The sequence below is a fragment of the Triturus cristatus genome, chromosome 1_2 (genome assembly GCF_964204655.1).
Source record: "Triturus cristatus chromosome 1_2, aTriCri1.1, whole genome shotgun sequence".
Classification (NCBI taxonomy): Eukaryota; Metazoa; Chordata; class Amphibia; order Caudata; family Salamandridae; genus Triturus; species Triturus cristatus.
Window position 1 is genome coordinate 1,155,896,203 of NC_140580.1, and position 24,131 is coordinate 1,155,920,333.

The 24,131-nt window shown below is 43.3% G+C and overlaps 1 protein-coding gene across 2 annotated transcripts in view; it reads right to left on the minus strand.

The window, feature by feature from the left end:
• LAMC3 (laminin subunit gamma 3) overlaps positions 1-24,131 on the minus strand; it is a 770,318-nt gene that overhangs the window by 387,511 nt on the left and 358,676 nt on the right. For both annotated transcript variants that reach the window (XM_085613958.1, XM_085613956.1), the window contains exon 9: positions 14,874-14,993. In XM_085613958.1, coding sequence (XP_085470084.1) covers positions 14,874-14,993 — 120 coding nt within the window. The remainder of the gene's footprint in view (positions 1-14,873; positions 14,994-24,131) is intronic.

The window sequence follows — 24,131 nt, forward strand, 5'->3', positions numbered from 1 at the left end:
TTTCCTCCGAGACTATGGTATGGGTTCCATTTACCACAACAACTTGCGTTATGACATGCAAGACATTTATAGAGGAGATGGTGTACACTTCACTGATGAAGGGAACAGAGTCTTCCTCTTGAACCTTAGACTCTGCGTCGGTACTTACTTGTAGGTACCACTAAAAAAGCAAATCACTTCATAAACACAACGGCTCTTTTTAGAGCCCCCTAATATCTAAACACTTAAATCTGATTTTTTTTCTTCTTTTATTTTTTTTTTCTACCGTACGCATACGGTAAGCTTACCGTAAGCTTACCTTACGCGTACCCCGCGATTTTTTTTTAAAATTAATAAATGTTTTTTTTGTACTTTTCTGTCCTTCTTTGACCCCCTTTCAAATGTTAGGGGGTCTGTAACTCTCTTCCTTGCCCCCTTTTCAAGTTATCACCCTTTTTTTTCTGAGTGAAACACACAAAATGGCGGCCGCCGCATCCTGGTTTCGACCGATTCGAATGTTTACTAAGATCTAACAGCCAATCAGAATCGCGCTCGCACACGTCACTGTACGCGTACGGTAAGCTTACCGTAAGCGCACTGTAAGTGCACCGTAAGCTGGCTCAGATATATATATTGATTTAAATGCTATTTTCTCAGGAACTACTGAACAGATTTACACCAGACCTACAAAAGGCACTTCCTTGACCTGAGGACTACCTCTCTGCCAAATTTCAAGTAATTCTGTTCAGCCGTTCGGGCTGTAGCTGTGTCTAAAGGTCCTATGGAAAAATGCATGGGAAAAACGCGTTTTGTGACCCCCCTTTTTTCTCAGCCCCCGCTTGACGAATCCCCCCGAGACTTTCAGGGTAGGAGCGGAGCGTAGCGCCCCACCTATTTTGAAAATTTCGCGAGGATTCGCCGACCGGCGCCAAAGTTATTCCAAATAGAATGTTGCGGATTTCCTATGGAAACAGGGTCCTAACTATAACTACCTACTGGCGACCGCCAGTAGGTAATATATGTATGTGTAAATATGTATATATATATATATATATATATATATATCAGTTCAGTTGCATTCCTGGCAGGGCAGCCTCCTCGTAACCCCCGCGCAACAACACAAACACGGACCACCTTCTTTAGTGCAAGGAATTTATTCGCTCAACTGCTTGATGTCGCCATAACGTTTCGGCTCCCCTTGAGCCTTGATCACATGACATATCATATGTATATATATATATATATATATATATATAGAGAGAGAGAGAGAGAGAGAGATAGCTAGATATTACAGGAGACTTCTCACCCATAGGAATCTACAGGGAAAGAACGGCACTCACAGGGCTTGCAATGTTTGAGATGTAGTTTACATCTCAAATATTGCAACTCAGAGACTTATGCCCACTCACAGACTGAGTCAGACACTCATGCACCCACTCACAGACTCACTCTCAAACGCACTCTGAGACTGATGCATCCACTCACAGATCCAGTTAGACATTCATGCACTCACTTAGAGCCCCACACATCTTCTCATGCACTCACTCAGAGACCCATACAGACTCTCATGCACTCACTCAGAGACCCATTGATATTCTGAAACAGTCACTCACAGACCCACTCAGACACTGATATACCCACTCAGAGACTCGCTCAGAGACTCATGCACCCAGTCACACACCCACTCAGAGACGGACATGCTCACTGACAGACCCACTCAGAATCCCATGCACTCACTCACACACCCACTGCGAGACTCATATACCGACTCACAGATCTTGTCAGACACTCATTCACCCACTCACAGACCCCACTTAGGCACTTAGGCAACAACTCACAGACACACTCAGATGGATACATCCTCTCACAGACCCACTTAGATACTTACACACCCACTCACAGACCCCACTCAGACACTCATACACCCACTCACAGACTAATTCACCCACTCAGAAACCCACTCAGATACTTACACACCCACTCACAGGCCCACTCAGACACTCGCAGACACACTCAGACACTTATTGTTGTAGATAGAGTTCATGTTATGGGCTCTGAGGAATGTAAAAACAGCCACTCAGACACACACTCTCAAAGGTTACATGTTAAAGTTAGGAAATACTATTTAAAAAAACCTTAGAATTTCATTGAAAAAAGCAAAGGTTACAGGGACGTTATATTTAGGCTTAGATTTCACTTGTACAAAACCAGTGAAATTCGGCAGCTATAGATACCTGAGCTAGCTATAGCTTACATATTAACACACTCATGACATGGTGATATACATATATCTGCTTCCTGCGGTTTCTCCGGTCGCGTCCAACTCGTGGGGTTGATGAAAAGCAGTGGGTGCAGGACCCGCTATGTATATGAAAAAACAGCGCTCCATCTAAATCAACAAAGCTGCTTTGCGCCCAGTTACGCTAGAATTTTCTGTGGGTGGTGAGAAGCGCAACAAATTTGGACGGAGACTAAAGAATTTTGGACGAAACACCTAATCTTTTGGACGCAGTATACAGATGGTTTGCTTATCATCTGAGATGGTCCCCAAAAACATACTGAATGATTTTCTGTCCTTCATCTCGAATAATGAGCTTAACCTTCAATTCACACACAAAGTCCACACAACTGAGACGGAGTTCCTAGATGGAGCCCGCACAAAAAGGACAACTGCCACTGGACAATCCATGTCAATGTGCATTGCATTGTAATTGAAAATTACATTAATGCCTCATTTAATACTCTGATAGAAAACTATTTTATCCTCTCTAGCATGCTGCACATAAGCACATCTGCACAATCACTCTTTTGCACTTTATAATAATATTTGCACAAAGGCACTTAGTCACTTTAAACAAATTTTATCCCTGAAGAAAGTTTGGGAACTCCATGTACCATCATGCTTTGTAAAAAATAGTAATGATATGATGATTGGAAAGGGAGGATAAATGTAACACAGGCATTATGGGAGGCAACCTGTCATCAGTGTCTGAAGAAAGGCCGAAACGCGTTGGGTGTTTTGTACACTGAATAAACAAGAAAAGTGAAACCTTGACGTGAGCGTGTGCCATCTTTCTGGTGCTGCGGTGCCAGATCTGGTATATATATATATATATATATATATATATATATATATATATATATAATGCTAATTTAAGTCTGTCTGAATGAACCACGTCCTACTAAGGCAATAATGAAGTTTAATTTGGCAATTGAACATTTGAATTTACCAAAATGAACACGAACCCTCTCATTAAGCACTCGATGTACCATGATGCACTATAACGACTTGCACCTTGTATACGCCCACTGGAGGGCGGTGAGATGATTAAATAAAACCGGAAATGTTACACACAATGCGAGTTTCAGATGTGAAAGTTGTTGCCCTTGAAGAAGAGGTTCTTACCTTGAACCAGATTAATATTGCGTGGAGTACGAAAGCAGACTGCATGACACATGAGCGCCGTCGAGTGCTCTCCCAAGCGCAAAAGCCATTGTTTCACACACATATATATATATATATATATATATATATGAAACAGTCCCGTCTCATCAAGTCTCTCAACACCAACAAACGAGAGTGGACCCAAGATAAGTGCTGGTTTTCTTATTTTATTTCCTTAGTAAGTCGCCATGACGCGTTTCGACAGCTCCCTGCCTTGATCACATGACAGCATTACTTCGTGTGCTCAATCCTTTTAAAGTGACAATGTCCAATCAAATGATTAATAGACATAGAAGACATTATTTACGCGTAAATGCTCAAACAAATCTTGTGGCTAACAACCATACAATATAAATATATAAATACAAATAAGACTGAGTTAGCAACACTTATTTACAATAAAACCCAATCGGAATTTAATAATTTGCATAAATGCTAGTTTCCTGAATTGTGTCTTGTGGAACATTTGCCAGTCCCATTATAATGTTAAATCATTTGTTGTTTTTTTCCTAATAATTTGCTTGAATGCAATGAAGGGCTGGCCTAGCGTAATATTGGTTGTCTAAAATGGACCACTTATTAAAGTGCCTAAAATGTGAGAAAATTCTAAAAAAATCCCCTAGTTACAAACAGCTATATTTTTCATTAATTTTTTCCATTTTTTTCCCAAAAGTGCTCGTGCTTTATTTGCTACAATATTATCAGATTCCCCTTGCCTCATCATATGCTGATTATATATCATGTGCATCTTTCATTTTTAGGAGGTAATAAAGGGAATTTGACACACCAGTGTATGGACAGGGTTGCAAAAAAGGAGTTTCATGGATGTATTTTAGAGTAATTGATTCCCACTATTGTACCTTAAAATTAATATAAATATGTATATAAATAATAAATACATAAAATGTCAATAAATACAATTCAATCACTAAAATTACTCCATAAAATCTTTCCAAATTTACAATTTTTTAAAAAACAGCATAAAAGGACGAAAATACACAGAGGATAAAAGGTTCCTTGACTCAGCAAATGTTCAAACACAGATTATGGGTTTAAAATGCATATAATTGTTTTGGCATGCTTGTTATAGATGATCTCAATGATGACTTTCTCAATCTAAATAGGTGTGCAAATCCTCACTAGTGTTCAGGCCACCCGGCTGCTTTGTATCCATTTCCAAAATGTATTTAGTCTCAAGGCGCCTTAGTTTATGTTCCCGATCACCTCCTCTCTTTAGTGGAGGGATAGCATCAATGACAAAATATTTCAAATGTTTAAGATTACTGCCATGGTGCGATTTAAAGTGCCTTGCTACCGGGTAACTTGGGTCATTGTTGACGATCGCCCTTGTGTGTTGCAGAATGCGTTTGTGGACAGATAACTTGGTGCTGCCTATATATGAAAGGTTACAGCTACATTGCAAAACATAGATTGCAAATTCCGTCCGACATGTCAAATGTTGTTTTATATCAGAGGCTTTGCTACTGAACGCAGTATTATATGAGGTTTTATTTATGCCATACTGGCATGCTTTGCAGCTAGAGCATTTGAAGAAACCCTTCCTAGCAACTAACCATCCTGTCTGCTGTTGTTCTTCAGGACTTTTCCGAACCAAAGCATTAGCCATAGAAAATGATTTTCTGTAAGTTATAGCCGGATGCTTAGGGAGCATTGTTCCAATTACTGGATCATCCCGGACTATAGGCCAATTTCTTCTAATGATGGTTCGCAGCTGTTGTTCCTGCCTGGAATAGGTTAGTATCAATCTAGTCGGTTCCTGGTCCGTCTTCCCTTTGCTCATGCTCGCTATCTGTGATTCGCTCTCTACCTTAAGTAAATCTTGTCTGGATCGTTTCCTGGATTTAACAATGGCATTGTCAATAGATACACTCCTGTACCCCCTTTCCAGGAATCGTTTTTTACTTTCTAACTGTTTCTCATGCAAGTCATGATCATCGCTACAAATCCTACGAATACACAGCATTTCCCCATACGGGATGCTTTGTATCAAATGTGGAGGGTGTGCGCTGGATGCATGTAACATAGTGTTCCCTGCCGTATCCTTACGATATAGGGAAGTTGTCATATTATTATTTACTATGTTAATTTGTACATCCAAAAAAGTTATGTTTGTCTTGCTGACATTCGAGGTAAATTGCAAATTCACATCATTGCTGTTTAAAGATGCCACAAATTCATGTGCCTCATTTTCCGATCCACTCCAAATAACAAACAAATCATCAATAAATCTAAGCCACGAAACTACATTTTTCTTAAAAACAATTTCATGTTTCCTCATGAGGACCAGCTCTTCCCACCACCCCATAAATAAACAGGCATAGCTGGGGGAAAAACTGGCCCCATGGCCACACCCTGTATCTGTTGGAACATTTGATTCTTGAACATGAATAGGTTATTTTCCAAGCAAAATGCCAGCATATCCAACAACATAGCATTGTGTCGTGCAAACTTAAAAGGCCTGTTTGATAAAAAATATTCCACGGCTTTAAGACCATCTACATTTTTTATGCATGTGTATAAGGAGGAAACATCAAGAGCTATTAAGAGCCAACCATTTTGCCATTTTATATCAGCTACTTTTCTAATAAAATCACTGGTGTCCTGTACAAATGACTTTAAATTTTTAACGTGATCCTGTAAAAAGTAGTCAATATACCGAGATACATTTTCCAAAAGTCCATCACAGGCCGATATTATGGGCCTCCCCGGTGGTTTGTTGATGTCCTTATGAATTTTTGGGATAAAATACAATGACGGCGTTATGGGATACTCCTTCTTCAAATACTTGTACTCCTCCATGTTCAATAAACCCATGCTTTTCCAAGCTAATAATTTAGAGAAAAGCAGATTCTGCACGGATTTATATTTCATTGGAGTGCTCCTTCGATAACAGTTAGTGTCATTTAACTGGGAATACGCTTCCTCCAAATATTGTTTTAATGGCCATAACACAATGTTACCTCCTTTGTCAGAATTCCTAATAACGACCTGGCTCTCCTTCTTTAGTTTCTCGACAAGTTGATTGTATTTCCTTTCATGATTTGTTATCTTTCTTTTGGCCTTGTTGACATTCAAATGCAGTTTTTTCACCTGTGCCACAATCTGCTCGTTAAAGACATCAACAGAATCTCTTGGCATAATAGGAGTGAATTTTGATTGTCTTTTGAAGGGTGTGTCAGGTTTAAACCCAACACCCATTCCCGGAAATTGCCCCATTTCATTGTTTATGTCCATACAATCTTCATCAAATTCATTTATGTTGCCATTGGCCTCCTGAGCCAATTCCTGTATTGTTCTTAATGTTTCAAGGTCAGCAATATATATATATATATATAAATAATCTACTGGCGGTCGCCAGTAGATAGTTATAGTTAGGACCGTGTTTCCATAGGAAATCTCAAAATTCTATTTTGAATAACTTTGGCGCCGGATGACGAATCTTCGCAAAATTTTCAAAACTAATGGGGCGCTCCGCTCAGCTCCTACCCTGAAAGTCTCGGGGTGATTCGTCAAGCGGGGGCCGAGAATAAAGAGGGGTCCCAAAACGCGTTTTCCCCATGCATTTTTCCATAGGACCTTTAGTCGAAGGTACAGCCCGAACGGCTGAACAGAATTACTTGAAATTTGGCAGAGAGGTAGTCCTCAGGTCAGGGAAGTGCCTTTTCCAGGTCTGGTGTCAATCTGTTCAGTATTTCCTGCGAAAATAGCATTTAAAAGCATATAAATAATTATACGCGCGCACCGTGCGCGAGCTAAATTCTGATTGGTTGTTAGATGTCAGTCAACATTCGAATCGGTCGAAATCAGGAAGTGTCGGCCGCCATTTTGTCTCTTGCACTGAAAAGGAAAGGGGGAAAAAAGGTGGAAAACGTGAAAAGGGGGCAGGGAAGAGAGTTCCTGACCCCCTAGCCTTTGTCAGGGGGTCACAGAAGGACCCCCATGGGAGAAATCAACATTTTATTTTTTTTAACAAAAATCGCGGGGTGCGCGCACGGAGCACGCACGGTGCACGGTGGGCGTTGCGCACCGTGAGCCCAACGCGTGCGCACGGTGCGCAAAGCGCACCGTGCGGCCAAAGCGCGCACACGGTGCGCGTGCGGTGAAAAACCTTAAAAAAAAAATAATTAATAAATACATAACTTAGCATTTAAAAAACCGTACAAATTAACTTAAAAAACCATACGTTTCACACACGTTATAGTTAGGAATTAGCATTTAAAAAACCTTGCAAATTCACTTAAAAAACCATAGGTTTCACATAGGTTATAGTTAGGTGGACATTTCACTCATAAAAACCAATGAAATTCCCCCGTTATAGTTAGTTCAGATAACTATAACTCTATAACTATAACTAACTATAACGCGGGAATTTCATTGGTTTTTTATGAGTGAAATGTCCACCTAACTATAACCTGAGTGAAACCTATGGTTTTTTAAGTGAATATATATATATAGGGAGCCCTGACATCAAGGAAGCTTGGAGCCGGGACTTGCAGTACCTTCACTGTGAGTCACATGGGCAGCAATTGCTTTATTGAATTGACTCTGCAGTTTGTTTTAAGCAATGAAGCAAGCTCAGAATATTCCCTTATCAAATTCGACTATAACATTCGGAAAATTGTGGCAGGCAGAGATCAGACAATTGTCTTCAATGAAATTACTCTCTGTAAGTTTGCATCTATAACGGATCAAATTATGTGAACGCCTGCCAGCACGAACATGAAAATGAAATTAAACATGGAAATCATTATTTGGGAACTTTCTGCCGGCATGCTGTCAGTAATGGACATACATTTAAGAATTGGAATTTCAAGTGCTGTATTCAAACAAATAAACATTTTTGATGTTGTTCACATGGAACTGCTGAAAAAGAGGATTGCACCTTTAATGATAAGCTAAAAAAAGACGGCAGCAGCTCTTCTATGTCGTTTCAACATGCAGCACCGGTGGACACTTTATAACCGTGCACTTTTCAGCTGGCAAAGGCTGCTAGAACAGCCGAAACGCGTTCCTGTTATTTTAAAACAAGTGAGTGCTGCCTAATAAAACTTTGAATTTTCCATCTTGAGTGCAGGCTCCTTTTAGATTGGAGGGGAGTGCTTTGCATGTATAGAGGTGTGTGTGGCATGTTGCTTCTGACCTGCACCACCGGCGTTCATGATGCACGTAAAACAGAGCCACTTCGAGGATATAGATATATATATGTACAGCTCGTTGGGGATCTGTCCATCAAACGAACCGACTCGAATACAAGCTGCTTTTCCCCATAAGCTTTTATTAGGTATGGTTCATCGCGCTTGCCTGTAATTATTGACACCTGACTGATATTGATATATTGCCAAACAAGGACTCGGGGAACTTTTAATTGCATACTCCTGACTGTGTGAGCCTCTGAGGAAGAGAGTCATCGAAACGCATCAGGCTCAGTCAGGTGTTAATAATTACAGGAAAGCACGACAAACCATACCTAATAAAAGCTTATGGGGAAAAGCAGCTTGTATTCGAGTCGGTTAGTTTGATGGACAGATCCCCAACGAGCTGTATATATATTACCTACTGGCGGTTGCCAGTAGGTAGATATAGTTAGGACCTATTTTCCATAGGAAATCCGCAACATTCTATTTGGAATAACGTTGGCGCCAATTGACGAATCTTCGCAAAATTTTCAAAACTTTTGCCCAGCTCCGGTCCGCTCCTATCCTGAAAATTTCACGGTGATTTGTCAAGCGGGGGCCGAGAAAAAAGGGGGGTCCCAAAACACGTTTTTCCCATGCCTTTTCCCATAGGACCTGTTGACGCAGCTACAGCCCGAACTGCTGAACAGAATTACACCAAATTTGGCAAAGAGGTAGTCCTCAGTTCAGACTCGTGCCTTTTGCTTAAATGGTGTAAATCCGTTCAGTAGTTCCTGTGAAAATTAAAGCTAGATATATCTATATCCTCGGAGGATCCGCGCACCCTCCCCGCACCCAGCGCGCACCCTGCCGTGCACGAGCTCTATTCTAATTGGTTGTCAACACTCCAGATCAGGAAGTGTTGGCAGCCATCTTGTGCCTCGGTAGAACCGAGGCACAAGAAACCTAAAAAACAAATGCGAAAAACGCAAAAAGGGGGCAGGAAAGAAACACCCTGACCCCCTAGGCCTGCTCAGGGGGTCCCACAAGGACCCCCAGGGCCCAAAAAAAGAATAAAAAATAAAAAAAGTCGAGATTCGCGCACCCAGCGCGAATTTTGGCCGAAAAAAAAAATTCAACAATTTGATGTGGGGGGCTCTCAGGCCCCCCCAGCCCCGGGGACCGCCACCCCCCGGGGAAAATTGTACATGTTGGAGGGGGCCATGCGGCCACCCTCCTGGAGCCTTGTATTGGCCCTGGGGACCGCCACCCCCCCAGGGCGGGCTCCTGCAGTGTCCCGGGGTGCCCACCCCCGGGACACTGCTGTTTGCAATGACAGGGAGGGAGCCTCGCGGCCCCCACCCTGCCATTGCAAACTGCTTTGCTTCATTGAAGGGAGAGCAGGGAAACCTGCTCTCGCTTCAATGAAGCAAAGCAGATTGCTTTTCCACATGGGAGCAGCATGTTAGCTGCTCCCCATGTGGAAAAGCAATGCCGGCTCCCGCAGGAGGCGGGGGAGCCAGCTGGGACCATGGGGGGATTGGGGACCCCCCCACGGTCTCCAACGAGAGGCTAGGCCCCGGTGGATAGGGTCCCCGGGGCCAGAAGTGGCCCGGGAGGGGGGCCACGCGGCCCCCCTCCCCCATTAAATTAAAAAAAAAAAAAAATGGCCGGCCCCGGGGGATGGGGTCCCCGGGGCAAATTATGGCCTTGGGAGGGGGGCCTCGTGGCCCCCTTCCCGATTTTTTTTCCATATATAAAAATTGGGGTCAGGCCCTGGGGGATGGGGTCCCCAGGGCCCAAAAAATAGAAAAAGAAGGAAAAAAAACGGAATCGGCCGGAGGCCACGCCCCCTCCTTACACCACTCTGCAAACGCGCCCCCCTGGCGCGTTTGCAGAGGGGGAACTAGTTCCCCTTGAATACTGGGGGTCCCTGGGGGCCAACTAGCCCACCAGGAACCTCCAGTATGCGCCAGGGGGCTGCTTTGCAGAGAGGTGTAATGAGGCCACGCCCCTTTTTACACCTCTCTGCAATGCAGCTCTGTGGCGCTTACTGGAGGTACCTGGTGGCCTAGTTGGCTGCTAGGGGACCTCAGGATTCAAGGGGACTTAATCCCCCAACTTAAAACGCACCACAGGGCGCGTTTGCACAGTGGTGAAAGTAGGGGGCGGGGCCTGAGGTGATACTGTGCAAACACGCCCTGTGGCGCATTTTAAGTTGGGGAATTCATTCCTTTTCAATCGAGAGGTCCCCTAGGGGCCAACTAGCCCACCAGGTACCTCCAGTAAGCGCCACGGAGTTGCGTTGCAGAGTGTTGTAAAAAGGAGCGTGGCCTCTGAACACCTCTCTGCAACGCAGCTTCCTGGCGCATACTGGAGGTACCTGGTGGGCAAGTTGGCCACCAGGGGACCTCAGGATTCAATGGGACTTAATCCCCCAACTTAAAACACGCCACGGGGCGCGTTTGCACAGTTGTAAGGCAGGGGGCGGGGCCTGAGGTGATATGTGTGCAAACACGCCCTGTGGCGCGTTTTAAGTTGGGGAATTAATTCCTATTCAATCCAGAGGTCCCCTAGGGGCCAACTTGCCCACCAGGTACCTCCAGGAAGCACCACGGAGCTGCGTTGCAGAGTGTTGTAAAAAGGGGCATGGCCTCTGAACACCTCTCTGCAACGCAGCTCCCTGACGCATACTGGAGGTAGCTGGTGGGCTAGTTGGCCCCCAGGGGACCGCAGGATTTTAGAGGAATTAATTCCCCAACTTAAAACGCGCCACAGGGCGTGTTTGCACACGTCACCTCAGGACCCGCCCCCTTCCTTTACCATTGTACAAATATTCCTCTAAAATCAGCCGAACCACGAATTCCGATTTACTCACCTGTTATCAGGAGAGAACCCAGGGCTGCATCTTTTAGCCCAGCACTGAGCCTGAAAAGTAATTCTAAGCGTACTTACTAGTAACTTGTATTTCCTTCCATAGGAATGCATTGTGTGGTTTTCAGCAGAAAAGTTTTTAAGTGTCCATTTTTGAAACGTACAAATATTCCTCTAAAATCAGCCGAACTATGAATTTTGATTTACTCAACTGTTCCCAGGAGAGAACCCAGTGCTGCATCTTTTAGACCAGCACTGACCCTGAAAAGTAATTCTAAGCGTACTTACCAGTAACTTGTATTTCTTTCCATAGGAATCCATTGTGTGGTTTTCAGCAGAAAAGTTTCTAAGTGTCCATTTTTGAAATGTACAAATATTCCTCTAAAATCAGCTGAACTACGAATTCCGATTTACTCACCTGTTATCCGGAGAGAACCCAGAGCTGCATCTTTTAGACCAGCACTGACCCCGAAAAGTACTTTTAAGCGTACTTAACAGTAACTTGTATTTCCTTCCATAGGAATCCATTGTGTGCTTTTAAGTAGAAAAGTTTCCAAGTGTCTATTTTCACAAACTAAAAATATTCCTAAAAAATCGTCTGTATGACAAACACATTCTTTCAACTGTTTACAGGAGATTCACCTGTGCTGGATCCAGGATCCACCACTGAGTAAGAAAAAGTAACGATAACACTACTTACCTTAACAATCACTACTGTAACCAAAACGCTTTTACTCAACTGTTTACAGGAGATGTCCAAGGACTGAATCTAGCATCCAGTTCTATGGTTAGAAAAGTAATCCATAAAGTAACTAATTGCATTTGACTAGAAATTCACATTGAGCTCAATGTTGCTTTGTGTTTGAAAATGTGTTGCCCATTGCAACAACTGTAACTACTGTACTTAAAAGTCTATTGCCTATTTGCAAAGTATTTAAACTAAAGTAATTCATTCTGAGAAAGTATATTTTATATTGTAAAGTATAATGTAATTATAATGTAATTAAAAAAAATATATATCTAAAAATATAGTTTAAAAAATGTAGTAAATCAGTATAAAAAAAATCAATATAACAATTAATACATTAATAATTGTCATTTACAAAACCTTTGAAATTCACTGAAAAAAACATAGGTTTCAGGTCTGATATAGTTAGCAATTAGCATTTAAAAAACCTTTGAAATTCACTGAAAAAACCATAGGTTTCAGGCCTGATATAGTTAGGAATTAGCATTTAAAAAACCTTTGAAATTCACTGAAAAAACCATAGGTTTCAGGCCTGATATAGTTAGGAATTAGCATTTAAAAAACCTTAGAAATTCACTGAAAAAACAATAGGTTTTAGGGGTGTTATAGTTAGTTGGACATTTCACTCGAACAAAACCATTGAAATTCCTCTGATATAGTTAGTTGTACTAACTACATCTCGCGCGCCCGCAATCCACTGCTGATGATGTCACATATTACATAATTCATGACATGGTCAGTGACATCACTGATGACATCTCAAATTACATAATTGATGACATCACTGATGACATCATCCACGTGACAATCAGATACACCTCATCATACACTAGTATAACCTTTCATCACTCACTGTAAAATACAGAGTGCCAGATTTAAAACCATTGACACACCAATACAAGTTTCAAAACACCCACTCAGTGATTCCTAGATCTATACACACATCTAATCACTTACCTATAGATTCACTCATACATGCTGTCAATGATCAATAGAACACTATCAAATATACTTATACACCTATATCAACATTACACACCAGCATACATCCTATTCACTTATGAAGTCATCCTACTCACTTATGCAAACAATGGATCATACTTACTTTTACTTAGCTATACACTTATAAAAACACCACTTTATCTATTCATATAGATAATAGCTCATCCTTAGTGTGTTATAAAATCACTATTACAACTATACAGTTATCCATACAGTCACTCATACAATCACTGAGTCTTATGTATACTTATTTATATACAACTGACACATAAACTGGCTTTTATTTTTCTACTTTGTTGGACATGTACCATTGAGACATATATTTGCTCATATCCACACTCATAAAGATATTCACTCACCCAAACAACTGTTATAACATGTAGTTTTAGCTTCATATACCTACTGAATCAACTATTCACACATCTTTGGGCAGTCACACCCCCCCCCCCCACCGAACCACACACACATTCACTCTCCCATACAAATACTCAGTTAACTAATCAATAAAGAATATAGACTTTCACGTGGCTAGTAACGAACTATTGCAGCAATTTACACAACAACTGACAAAGTGATACAGATATTCACACAGTTTACTCACTATCCAATATATTTAGTGAGACACTATAAATTAGTCAAGTAAACAGTCAATCACGGATGACCGCGTGTCCTAATGGATAAGGCGTCTGACTTCGGATCAGAAGTAAACAGTCAATCACACTGCTACTAAATCCTCCATCCAGATATTTATTTTTATATATCCACTCATTCTTCAATGCAAATTGATATCTATATAATACATATTTAAATAACGAACCAAACCCCATTCACTGGATGATGTCATCAGTGATGTCATCAGTGATGTCATTTGAGATGTCATCAGTGAAGTCACTGACCATGTCATGAATGATGTAATATGTGACATCATCAGCAGTGGATTGCGGGCGTGCGAGATGTAGTTAGTACAACTAACTATATCGGAGGAATTTCAATGGTTTTGTTCGAGTGAAATGTCCAGCTAACTATAACACCCCTAAAACCTATTGTTTTTTCAGTGAATTTCTAAGGTTTTTTAAATGCTAATTCCTAACTATATCAGGCCTGAAACCTATGGTTTTTTCAGTGAATTTCAAAGGTTTTTTAAATGCTAATTCCTAACTATATCAGGCCTGAAACCTATGGTTTTTTCAGTGAATTTCAAAGGTTTTTTAAATGCTAATTCCTAACTATATCAGGCCTGAACCCTATGGTTTTTTCAGTGAATATATATAAAACGTGTGCACGTGTGTGCATTTCAGATCTCATAAAAATAGTTGAATTTCCAAAACACATTTAAAGTTGAGTGGTGAATCATTTGGCATTGGGGAGACCCATTACGAATATTATGGGCTTGGGTCAATGGGCGTTGCAGCTGTGGCTGTTGTATTTTACCTATGCAGAGACAGACCTTATTGACAAAGCGTTTGATAAAAGGATGCTGGCTATGGTGCCTGATGCACTGAGGCGATAACCGATGGCCACGCTGCAGATCTTGTCCACTCATATAATCGTGTCTGGTCATAGTTGCAACTGTGATGGCATAAGGAGGTCTGGTGCTTCTCCTTTAGCATAAGTAGCACATATCACAGAAAAGGTGGGAGGCTCAGCACCAGGGACCCCTCATTCACAGCGCCCACCTCGTTGCTCTTACCTGGCGCGACAAAATACACGGCCTCCTCTTCGCCGTCAGTGTCAAGGGCGATGTCCTCGCCTCTCCAGAGCACTGGCATCTCATGGCCACCAGCCCCTTCCCCTCGCCAGCCATCGGGCCCTGTGGAGCCAAGACACACGACAAATGTGGAAACAGGCAGACAGTAAGATGCCCTCATGCCACCCACTCCATCGGTGATACAAGAAGGCACCGCCTGAAGTAAAAACTGCAGGTATATATATATATATACCGCGTCCTAACATATAGCTCACAAGTTTTCATCCTGTCAGGCATGCCTCAGCCTTTCATCCTTGCGAAGTCATTGAAATCAATATAATATAGCTGGGTAAAAACAACTATTGCAAAGCCCCAAAGGCAGGTTCGTGTTTCTTGCACTGCATACATCTCTCTCGCTCTCTGACTTACACTCTAAACATGACAGTGGAGTTAGTTTGTGTTACCACAACACCACTCTGCTGGGCTTCCCTCTTGCCTTTTTTCATCAGCCTCTTCATCAAGAACGTATGCATTCTTTATTCAACACCATTTTATTCCAGTTCATACATAACACGTTTTTCCTTGTTTTGAACAATTTAATTGTATAGGCCTCTTTCAGATATTAATACAAATGAATGTAAACAAAACCTGAACATTGTAATTGGAATCAGGGCCCCGTGTTAGCTGCATCTTGCAGGCAGGAGCCTTATACATCTCTCACTTCCACAGACAGGATGTGCTTCACCGAACAGCGAAAGCTCAACTTCTCACAACATAACATGCTTACAACAGACAGCAAAGGGGTGCTGACAAGTATTTCTCTTGCTATTCTCATCAACATTTCTCAATATTTAATCAATATTTCTTCTGCCCGATAAAAGGTCTATTTCATAATAATTGAGCTAAAATAAACGTCGAATATCAAAATGCATATCCGGTAACTTGAGCATTATAGTCAACAAAACCATCCCAGAGTTTTGGCGAGATTCACAAATCCCTCAGCCAATCACTACAAAGGCCCTGATTACAAGTGGCCCATACATTCCTTGGTGAGGGCCACTTTAGAATACTGGTTTCGGGACACTGATTTCCCACATTTTTATGCACAAATCTTGTAACCTTCATTATTTCTGCGCCTCACAAATTACTAGTATCTTAAGGAAAAGTCATTGTGGGACACACATGGGGGGCCTGGTTCACAAAGGTAAACATACACATTCGTGTCCGCTTTTTCGGTATTCACAACATGCATTTTCATAGCAAATGCACCAGTGCGGAGACTGCGCAGTCGCGGTGAGCATCGCAGCACATCCAAAGATAGGGCAGGCCTGTACTATGGTTTTATGTGTGAAGTTCTCCGCCCTGACTGCGGAGTCGCCGCACTCGTAAACTTACTTTTGTGAATACTGACAAAGTATAACATTTACACAAACGTGCAGGTTTACCTATGTGAATCAAGCCCATAGTGTGTAACTATCCCTGTCCAGTGCTACTGAATAGGTAACATAACAACACAGTATAAACCCCATAATCGGGGGGGGCAGGGGAGGAAGTTTCAAGTAAGCAGCCCCTAGAGGATGTTGGGGTGACAGCTCATCCTGGAAGTGAGATGTGGTGTCAGAGAAAGCTGCCAGGACGTGTACAGAACAGGGTTCACAACCACAGGACGGGTGCAGCAGAGGTTGGCCAGCCAGCAAATTTACACAGAGGGCTATGGCTTGAGCCCCCCACCATCCATCCATCTCTACTTCTCGTCCATCATCCCTACTTCTCCTCCATCATCCCTACTTCTCATCCATCCTCCCTACTTCTCATCTCTACTTCTCATCCATCATCCCTACTACTCATCCATCCTCCCCACTTCTCATCTTTACTTCTCACCCCTCATCCCTGCTTCTCATCCCTGTTTCTCATCCCTGTTTCTCATCCCTACTTCTCATCCATCATCCCTACTTCTCATCTCACAACCCTACTTCTCATCCTTCATCCCTACTTACTCATCCCTCATTCCAGTGTCTCATCCCTACTTCTCACCCATCAGCCCTACTTCTCATCCCACATCCCTGTTTCTCACCCCTACATCTCATCCTTCATCCCAACTTCTCTTCCATCATCCCTATTTCTCATACCACATTCCTGCTTCTCACCCCTACTTCTCATCCATAATTCCTACTTCTCATCCCTCATACCAGTGTCTCATCACAAACTCTCATCCATCATGCCTACTTCTCACCCCACATCCCTGTTTTTCATTGCTACATCTCATCCTTCATCCCTACTTCTCATCCATCCTTCTCATCCCTACTTCTCATCCATCATACCCACTTCTCATCCCACATCCATGCTTCTCATCCCTACTTCTCAACCTTCATCCCTACTTCTCAACCTTAATCCCTACTTCTCCTCCATCATCCCTACTTCTCATCCATCATCCCTGCTTCTCATCTCTACTTCTCATCCATCATCCCTACTACTCATCCATCCTCCTCACTTCTCATCTCTACTTCTCACCCCTCATCCCTGCTTCTCATCCCTGTTTCTCATCCCTGTTTCTCATCCCTACTTCTCATCCATCATCCCTACTTCTCATCCCACAACCCTACTTCTCATCCTTCATCCCTACTTCTCATCCCTCATTCCAGTGTCTCATCCCTACTTCTCACCCATCATCCCTACTTCTCATCCCACATCCCTGTTTCTCACCCCTACATCTCATCCTTCATCCCAACTTCTCTTCCATCATCCCTATTTCTCATACCACATTCCTGCTTTTCACCCCTACTTCTCATCCATAATCCCTACTCCTCATCCCTCATACCAGTGTCTCATCACAAACTCTCATCCATCATGCCTACTTCTCACCCCACATCCCTGTTTCTCATTGCTACATCTCATCCTTCATCCCTACTTCTCATCCATCCTTCTCATCCCTACTTCTCATCCATCATACCCACTTCTCATCCCACATCCATGCTTCTCATCCCTACTTCTCAACCTTCATCCCTACTTCTCAACCTTAATCCCTACTTCTCATCCATCTTCCCTGCTTTTCATCTCTACTTCTGGTCCATCATCTCTACTTCTCATCCGTCATCCCTACTTCTCATCCATCATCCCTGCTTTTCATCTCTACTTCTCGTCCATCATCCCTACTTCTCATCCCACATCCATGCTTCTCAACCCTACTTCTCAACCTTCATCCCTACTTCTCATCCGTCATCGCTGCTTTTCATCCCTACTTCTCATCCATTATCCCTGCTTTTCATCTCTACTTCTCGTCCATCATCCCTACTTCTCATCCATCATCCCTACTTCTCATCCATCATCCCTGCTTTTCATCTCTACTTCTGGTCCATCATCCCTACTTCTCATCCATCCTTCTCATCCATCATCCCTACTTCTCACTCACATCCCTGCTTCTCATTGCTACATCTCATCCTTCATCATTACTTCTCATCCATCCTTCTCATCCATCATCCCTACTTCTCACCCCACATCCATGCTTCTCATCCCTACTTCTCAACCTTCATCCCTGCTTTTTATCTCTACTACTCATCCATCATCTCTGCATTTCATCACTGCTTCTCGTCCCTCATCCTACCAGGGGCCACCTTCTTCCCCATGCGTGAACCTCCTAGCCTCCCCTCATCCCAACAACATCCATAATATCAGACTTGTAATAAAGAAAGGATCACCATTGGTCATTTCCTTCATCTTCATGATACCATGAGACTAGGAATTACTAAAGGATTGTAGCCTTATCACAATGACAATGACATCCATCATCTCGGACATGTAATAAAGAGAGGACTGCCTTCTAGTCCTTCCTTCATCATGATGCCATTAGGCTAGAGACTATTACAGCATTATTGCCTCATTCATCTTCTTTGTATGATGCCTCCAATGAAGGCCAAACATTGAAAAAGGACTAATGTCTCCTGCATCTCAGACTAGCCTCTCTTTCTCTTGAATTACTTTTATTTTCTTTTGACGTTTTTGGATATTTGGAATACTGAGATATCTCTCTTCACCTCTATATAATCTAACTTTCTCTGCTTTGATGACTTTGGCTCTAAGTCTCAGCACTTTCAATAGTTTATTTAGAGAAGGGGAGACCCTGAGGAGCCCCAGTGGCTGCTCTGGCACTTGACAGACCCAGGAGCCTTGGCAGTCCATGGTGGACTCAGATTTCAATATAGGTTGTGCTGGAAATAACTTGCTGCGCACCTTGGGAGCACCGCTTGGGCTACAGCAGCGAGCACGGCTTCCTCCGCCCGGGCTCTAGGGACAGCCTTGTCTCCTCCTCCGGAAATAAAGACATAATCCAGGGAGCATAAGAAGTCCCACCACACAGTCAATCCCAACCCTCTGACCCTGTCAGAAGGATTCACTTTTTGCCACCTACTCCACAACTTCCTGCTATACTTCTCTGACAGAATCAGATGGTCGCTGCAGCAACAAATGATGGACAGATGGAGCAGGGTCAAGACTGATTTGCATATGGCTGGGTTTAAACTGGAACGCCATGGAGAGCAAAAATAACAATGGATTTAGGCCCAGATCTCTGTACTGGGGTGAATGTATGACATTGTTCAGCATTCTGTCCATCAATTTTTGCTTTTTGCAACAATCAGATAGTCGGCGTTATGGCCCTCTGTGACTCCCCCCCCCCTCTCAAAACATCTCTCTAAAACTGGAGTCAGTATCTTTAAAATCACTTATCCTCCATATGTATCACAAAATGGCATGAACATTTTCAAACATAAGCTTCCAAGGAAACTTACAGAACTTTACTGACCAGTGTCACTACGCTTGAAAGGGATCCCTTAAAACCGATCTCCTAGTTTTTACCCACAACACAAACCAATGGCGCAACGTCTCACAACGAACCCTTAATTTCTCTTTAACAAATGACACCCCGGTGGGTAAAAGATTAAGTTTTCACTCTCTTCACACTTTAATTGTTATCTTTCTACTTCCATCTTCAATAACAGAAATAGAGGCAGATCTAGTTTCACTAGATCAATGTTACCAATGTTTGATCCCTAATCCCCACACCCTCTGATCTCCCCACTCCTAACCAGCCCCATAGATCACTTCCTTCCCCTTGAGTCTCCACCACTTCAAATATCTCCCCCTCTTTCACCTCTTAACCACCCTCTTACCTACCCAGCCAACACCACAGCTCTACCTTCATTCAATCCTTTTTAACTCACTCCTCCCAGCAACTGTTCTGCTTGGCTTTCTCTCTAACATTCTTTTGAACAATCCTTCTTCTATGTTATGCCCTTACAACACTCCTCTGAACCAATCTCTGCCCCATCCCACCCTTCGAAGTCCTATTCCCTCCTCGCCTCATCCTGATGTACCTACATCTCTACCTGAAACCTTCTCCCCTTGTAACGCTCCTCTTATCCCATCTCGGCCACATTCCACCCTTCCAAGCCCTATTCCCTCCTCACCTCATCCTGACGTACCTACGTCTCTACCTGAAACCTTCTCCCCTTGTAACACTCCTCCTATCCCATCTCGGACAATTTTCACCTTTCCCTGTCCTATTCCCTCCTCGCCCCATGATGTACCTACCAGTCTTGCCCATGTTAATCTCTCCATTCTGTCCATTTCTCTACCCAACGGCCATCTTGCATGCATCCTACCACCCTGGTCACCTATCACCATGGCACCCCACCCCATCCCGCCCTCCTCCGCCTCCTCCCTTCCCAGTCCTTATTCATCAGCCTACTGCTCACGGTTGTATGACAGAACCACGCATGCCTAAACCACGCGTGGCTTCACAATGTAGTCAGTACCACAACGGTGTCGTTACCACGCATTCCTTTAGCACACAAGTCTGCGATACATGCTCTACAATTGCAGAGTTTATAGTTAAACACTTCAGACATGATTGTGAACCTCAACCTTGATATCCTGGTCTCCACAGAAACCTGGCTGAATGGCGCTTTGAACAACATCCTAGACTTTCTTCCCCTTCCAAATTATTTCATTCTCCCCTGTGACTGTGAAATCAAACAAGGTAGCGGAGTAGCAATAATTCATAGGAGCACTCGAAGATGCAAATTACTGCCAAATGATAATTTCCATTCGATACAATACCTATCTCTTGAAATCGGTGTCCGCAAGAACTCCAGTCTCAAAAAGAACGCCATATACCACCCTCCTGGCGAATACAACACATTCATCGACGAGTGCATTCAATTTATTTGTCACAGCGGATACACTCGGAACCTCTTATCTTCCACTGAGACTTTATTCTTCACTGGGGTAAAGATAACAACAAACCTGTCAACCTGTTCTCTTCTACTCTACGGGACAACGACCTCCTATAGCAACGTCAGAAACCAACACACCGCAAATGCTCTATACTTGAGCTCATTGTCTCCAGGGGCACACGTCTGAGTAAGGAAGACCCAATTCATTTAGACTGGACTGACCGCCGGCAAATTCCATTCAATATACTTCTGACCGCTGAAGACGTAATTAATGTGGACTGAACCAAACACCAGCAAATTCCTTTCAAGCTATCGGCATCCCACCCAAGAATTTAGGGCCAATTCAAGAGTGAAAAATCATGGATGGACTGTGAAACTAAAAGCATTGACATCAATAACCTCACTAACAAGGTTCGGGGTATCCCCCCCCCCCACCCGATTCTGAGTGTGGCATCAATTCTACAACAGATGAACGGGCAACCAACTTATTAAATATACTTCCCTGAAATGCAAGACGAAATGACCCGAGTCTTCCCTCCGCTGTCTTTTGAAGGATCTCTTTGCTGAAAGGAACCACGTGAAGCATCTTCAGAAAATCTGGATATGAGCCCCTCGCCCTTGAATCTTACAATTCTCAGAGCCGCCAGAAGAAACCACTAATCGAACATCTTCTAAGCTATCTCTAGCCTCATTGATCCATGCTTGATGCCACTGCAGCTACTTTCCAATAGTATCAAACAATGGAACTCCCCGCTACCCTGCCAGCAAAGTGTCCACACCAACCTCAAAATGTGAAGAATTTGTGATCTCCATTGTAGAAAAAGTAAAAAATATTGAGCAATCAATACTGCCCAAATCCATAATCCCAGATGATTGCATGCTGACCCGAAAACCCCAGGGGTCCGGGTCACAATTTAACACAATCTCTGCGTCGGAGGTACTTGAAACTTTATCTAATGTCGAACTTATAAGTCACCTCTCCGACGCTGGCTCACTGAGCAAGGAAATGGACATGATGCTGCTACCACACTGGGCCTTCCTAGTGAACTCCTCACTGAAGCAAGGGGTTTTACCCAATCATTTGAAAATCAGCCAGCTCTTCCTCATCCTGAAATAGCCCAATGCCGACACCAATGACCTAAACAACTTCAGCATGATTTCAACACTTCCCCCTTCAGGTAAGGTATTAGGAAGCTGCGCAATGTCTCAGTTATTGCTCTACATCCAGTCCAATAACTTACTCAGTGTTTACCAATCGGACTTCAGGCAGGGTCGTAAAACAGAAACAGCCCTTCTGCAAATTGTGGATGATTCTCTCAGCCTTCTTGATTCATGGTACTCTAGTCTACTTGTACTTCTGTTCCTGCCTTTGATACTGCCAACCAGCCATGCTGTGATTGGCATCTTGAAAGAACGGATGGACATCGATAGGATGGCCCTAAAGTGGTTTGATTCCTTTTTGTCTAACTGTTCACAAATAGTAAAAACAGGAAGCTCTGTTTTGGGCAAATCCAACCTAACAGAAGGGGTTCCACAGGTCACAGGTCTCTATCCTCTCCCAAGTCCTGCTTAATATAAATATTAAACCTCTTGGAGAATTTGAGAAACTCAGGGATTCTTTATCATCCATATGTGATGATACCCAGATGTACCAGAAGATTTCATTCCCCCAAGACATCTGTCTTCTCTCCTACACCCAACCTTCGTCTCCGAGAGTGGCTGGAATTCTTCTCTCCCCTGTACTGCAAACCGACTTCTGTGCAGAAGGAAAATCGTTGGACTTTTTCTGTGACAACCGTCTAGACCTCCAGAGGCAAATCTCAGCCATGGCCGAAAGCGCAGGTCAGCAGCTGATGCTGCTCTCGGGCCACAGGCAGTTCATTCCTGAGCAGGACTTCGAACCTATGGTCCACCTACTGGTATTTTCCAGACTAGTTCATGGTAACTCGCTCCGGTCTGCTCTTCCTGAAGCACAGTTACCTCTTCTGAAAGCAGGGCTACAAACAGCTGCCCACTTTGGGACAGATCACAGGAAACAGGTAAACGCGGTGAGTTGGTAGGGGGGGAATTGACAGACGACGGAATAGGTATAATTAAAGAAATAATACCTATTCCGTCATCTATCAACATCCCCCCGGCTGCACCATTCCCCGCCCACTGTGCTTACCTGTGCTGTCCGCCGCTGGCTTTAGCACCACTCCTCTCCTTCGCATCTGGTTGGAAAACTCAGTTTCTGGGGTTCAACGAGGATCAAGAAGCACTGAGTCCCTCCTGCTCAAACCTCCGCCTTTCAGGCAAGAACGCTGCATGAGACAGGCATTCTCTGGTGGTGCATCAAGGCTTTGGAACTGTTCCCACCAGCCCTGCACACATCCTCTCGCATGCAAATGGGAACTTAAAATCCTATTTGAGAGATAGACACTTTGGTTAAAGTGGTGATTGCTGCTTTCATCTCCTATGCTAACTTGATTTGTCCTTCCTGTTAGGAAATATTTTAAATATTTATTGTCTTCACTCCTGGTTGCTTGTTGATGATTCACTATGATGGTTAGCTAACGTCTTCTCACCCTGTCCTGTCCCCGCTGATGTGAACTGTTTGTTCCTTCTTTGTCGGGTGCCAAAGGGTTGTCTTGTGATGTTTGTTAAACAGAATAAAATGCCAGCTCTCTTGTAAGGCACTCTAATGCCATTGGTCCATGTCTGTGCTGTAAACAAATGTGAATAAATACAAAATAAAGGTTCTCGCCCACCCTATTGGTGCTGCTAGGGGTGAACCAAGAAGCACTGTCACACACAATATATTTTTAGGTCTCGCCTGCGTTGCAGTGCATGCGCTGCTCGCCTTGGCGAGATCTATTGTTGTTGGTTTTGTATCTGGCTTCTGTGGAAGTGGGGTTGGTGTCCGCCCTGTCTCCCTTAGGCCCCGCCCACCCTGACTGGATATTTTGCTTGCACTCACGTGCTCGCACTCTTGAGAAAACCCTCTCGGCTGATGTAAGATCACGTTCGGTAGCTACGTTATTAGTGGTAC